The sequence below is a fragment of the Octodon degus genome, unplaced genomic scaffold, assembly GCF_000260255.1.
Source record: "Octodon degus isolate 3935 unplaced genomic scaffold, OctDeg1.0 scaffold00090, whole genome shotgun sequence".
In the NCBI taxonomy this organism is placed as follows: Eukaryota; Metazoa; Chordata; class Mammalia; order Rodentia; family Octodontidae; genus Octodon; species Octodon degus.
In genome coordinates, this window is record NW_004524666.1 from 11,029,601 (window position 1) to 11,033,671 (window position 4,071).

At 40.1% G+C, this 4,071-nt stretch overlaps 1 protein-coding gene across 4 annotated transcripts in view; it reads right to left on the bottom strand.

The window, feature by feature from the left end:
* Window positions 1–4,033, bottom strand: part of Rev3l (REV3 like, DNA directed polymerase zeta catalytic subunit) — a 183,028-nt gene extending 178,995 nt beyond the window's left edge. For all 4 annotated transcript variants that reach the window (XM_004637502.3, XM_023722299.1, XM_023722301.1 and 1 more), the window contains exon 1: window positions 3,831–4,033. In XM_004637502.3, coding sequence (XP_004637559.1) covers window positions 3,831–3,969 — 139 coding nt within the window. In that variant the 5' untranslated portion in view covers window positions 3,970–4,033. The remainder of the gene's footprint in view (window positions 1–3,830) is intronic.
* Window positions 4,034–4,071: the final 38 nt, after the last annotated feature.

A 4,071-nucleotide genomic window follows, 5' to 3' on the forward strand; every position in this document is an offset into this window, starting at 1 on the left:
TTTTTTTTTCGGAACACTGGGGATTGAACTCAGACCCTTGCGCTTGCCAGGGAATCACTTATTCTACTGAGCCATCTCCCCGGCCTTAAAATATTTTAAATAGTTCAGTGAAAAGACATCAAAAAACAAGAGTTTCATTAGAGAAAATTTTGTAATTTGAATTGACAAATACTGTAGTTTTCAAAAATTGTACTCATAAGAAATTTATTTAATAACTACTAATTTATAAAAACGTCATTGCGGTAGATTATGGGTAACAGCATTGAATACAGGATTCAAATAAGTCCTGCTCAGGCAATTTGTCAGATTGTCTAAACACTTACATTAAATAACTTGATTTCATATTTAACAGCTAGCATCTAGAACAATATACTAAAATACTGAGTTGAAAGAAGACTTATGAGAAAGGTAATAGAATTCTTCAGTAATTGTAAAGACAAGCAGCTCCCTCTATAGTCTGTTTGGCCTACTTTGTTCATGTAATTTGTCAGACTGACTAAACACTTATGTTCAATAACTTGACTTCATATTTAACAGCTAGCATCTAGAACAATATACTAAAATATTCACTGAATTCAAAGAAGACTTATGAGAAAGGTAACAGATTCTTCAGTAATTGTAAAGACAAGCAGCTCCCTCTATAGTCTGTTGGGCCTACTTTGTTTAATTACTTGCTTTGTGACTATCTCACACTCTTTTATTTACTCCTACTCTGCATCACAGCAGGGAAGCTCTTTGAAAGTTTAATTCTGTTTAACCTAGTGCTGAGAAAACTGAAAGAGCTCTCTAAACTCAGCATAAAGGGTGCTACACTGCACAATTAAGCAAGAGTAGAGAAACAGGAATTGGACAATGTACAAATTCCACCTGAGTTCTGGTCTCTATATGAAGACGCAGGACTTTGTATGACATGAGTCCCACAGTGGTCATACCCATATTCAAATCTGAATGAAAAAAACATTGTCCTATACTTTACTCAAGATCTCATTTGTTTCCTCTAAAACCAGTTACTAAAATGTCATTCTGAAAGAAAGAGATAACCATTTTTTGTACAAAGATATTGCTCGATACATAGGTCAAAATAAAGTTCATTATTTTTTAAATGAAATAAAGCAGAGGTTTCCATTCTTTGAAAAACAAATCCATCACTCACATGCAGAAAATTTCAGCAATTCCCTTAGGAATTCTCAGTCAGCAAGGGATTAAATCAATCAGCCAAGACATATCATTCAAAAAAAGTTGTAAATACCTTTTCAAATCTCACTATTTCAAGATATGGACACCTGAAAGCCTAAGACACTTGATTTATTAATACATTACTCAAATAATGTCCCCAAAACACAGGACAAGCAGAAGTCAACTGGACTGTTTCCTAAAGCAGAAAAAACCATCTCATCAACACAAAAAACTAGTAAAAAAGGAAAAAGTATTAATCTAATCCGTTTACAATTACACAGTTCTAAAATAGCTACTTCGAGAGAATTTGTCCATTGCCATTTTTCAGGACCTTCTTTATAAAGCAAACTCAACTTAAAAACATCTTTTCTCCAAACCAAGGCAAAGAATTAAGAATTTCAAAATTTTACATATGAAAGAATGAAATTTATGGCGCTGTATATAACACTAGTTTATTGTTGAGAAATTTTCAATAACTTATTAATAAAGATGTGAGTATCATTTATATTTTCAAATATTATACTTGTCTTCATTTAAAATTCCACCATTCAGACTTTTACTTAACCTAGTTTGGTCTGATTTTATTTGATGGCCTGGACTGATTTTCTTCGAGACAATTCAAAAGTAGACTATACTAGAGTTTTTGCTTTTAATTTACACTAATTTCATTAAGAGTATCTTGACATACTAAAAATGCTGGTTTGATTTCTGAAAACTGTAAATTCTAAATGTATGTCATATACTGTCATTTTTTTCTTGTTGAGTTAATAAAAATATTTGTTACAAATCTGTAATCTATACAGCAAATTCAATTTAATAATCTTAATGTTAAATTTGGGAAGCTTTGTATCAAGATTTGCATCAATGTATGCATAAAAAGTCTCACTTTTTTGTTCATTTACACTACACATTTCAAGGTACACCAAAAAAAAAAAAAAAAAAAAAGTTTGGATTTTTTTTTTCCCCCAAGGAAGGACAAGTGAGATGTCTAAGAAGAAGAAATATTCCTCATACTTCACGTGTGTTTACTTTTACTATTCAAGAAACAAAAGTATATCAGATTATTTTTAAAGAATGTTGTCTTACATAACAATTACTGCTGAAAAGACTGAAAATCACTCAGGAAAGACTGTAAATTGGGTTACTGGTTACTGAAAAGTAACCCAAAGCATATGTAATTTAATACACAGAAATGCCACAATATAGCCTATTAGTATATTTGAAGTTTGGAAATCTAGCCAAAAAGATGAGTATCAATTTTACATCTCATCCTACCTCTGCATCTGATATGAGAACACAGTATGTAACTCTGAAACTCCAATTAGAAACAAAGACAGCACAGCTCTATAGAAAACCTATTCTTCAAAACACTTTAATGCATGTTTTTCAGCCAAGCCTCAAGTGTTACACTTTCTACAAATTGTGAAAAGCACTCAAACTTCGATCTTTCAAGGATAACTGCATCAAAATCTTTCACAATTTTAAAAAAGAAAATTTAGCAAATCTCAAACTGACATTTCTAACGAAGAGAATTTAGATTAAACGATAACTGTCTGGAAAGAGTGCTTGTATTTGGGGAGCCGCTATTATCTTGGTGGTCCACAGAAACTGACTACTGCAATAACAAAATGAATGGTGATGAGAGCAAGGCGCATCAAGTGGGAAATGCTATCTAAAATCCCTTGGGCAATACATAACTAAAGTACGAGCATTCTTTCCCAGAAGGCAGCTTCATTATCCCATGTAAGCAGTTCAAAACACGAAAAAAGCAAAATAGTTCTTTAAACGCCTTGTAAAGCTGGTCACTATCTTACATTATCCTCCCCCCCCCAAGAGCTTTTGAGATGTCGCTTCTGCCACGGCTGTCTCCCCCACCCCATTTCTTCTTAAAAATAAACCTGTATTTTAAATGGAATTCTACAACTCAGCCTATAGACACTTAAAAACCACTTAAGCTGCTGTGGTTCCTAATAAATTCACAATAGGTGTGATGTCTCACACTGGACAACATAAACACGCATTTCCTACTTCCAAGGCTACACGATCTCGAAAAGCATTTGCACCTGAGAATGTCGCCCATCCACAGAGGTATAAACTAAGCACTCGCAGCAGAGCCACATGGTCACTTCATTGAGGAAGATTATCTGGACCCCGGCGCCACTCTCTCCAGCCTACTGCACCCCCGGAAGGGGCAGAGGAGAGCGAGGGTGAGAAAAGGCGGCCTGGAACGACTGACCACAGAGCTGACACTTCCTCTGCTCTCCAGGCCACCTCCACACAGGGGCACCTGGAACACGCAGATGTCCGGGGTCCCACCGGCGCTCTGTTCACAGGGACACAGAGTGACCACCCGGCCCGCATACCCCGACGACCGCGGGGCTTGCACCCCCAAAAGCAGCTACAGCCCCGACCGCCGCTGCCGCCGCACGCACTATAAACACGGCGCTGACCGGCTCCCCGCCCGGGGGAAGGAGGCTCGCAAGGACCCACATTTCGGCGCCTCTTGTCATGCACGGGAGAAAGGCGAGCAGAGGGGAAAGAAGACGCAGCGGCGACTCACCGCGAGGGCCGGCGGCGTGCGCGCGGGTGCACGGCGGGGAGGACGCCCCGTGCCCGCCGGCTCCCGCTCCCGCCCGCGCCCGGCGCCCGCTCACCTGCCGGGGTCGCTCCGAAGACTCGCACCACCGGCACCTTCTTGACAGGGACCTGCGTGAGCGGGGATTGGCAGATATCCAGCCCCTGCAGCGGGCTGGCCATGTAGTAGTCGACAGTCACTATCCTCACTGAAAACATGTTCACCGCCGCCGCCACCACCTTCTCTTCACGGGCGACCCGGTGGCGGCGGCTCCCTCCGCGGCGGCGGCGGCGGCGGCGGCTCCCTCCGCAGCGGCGGCG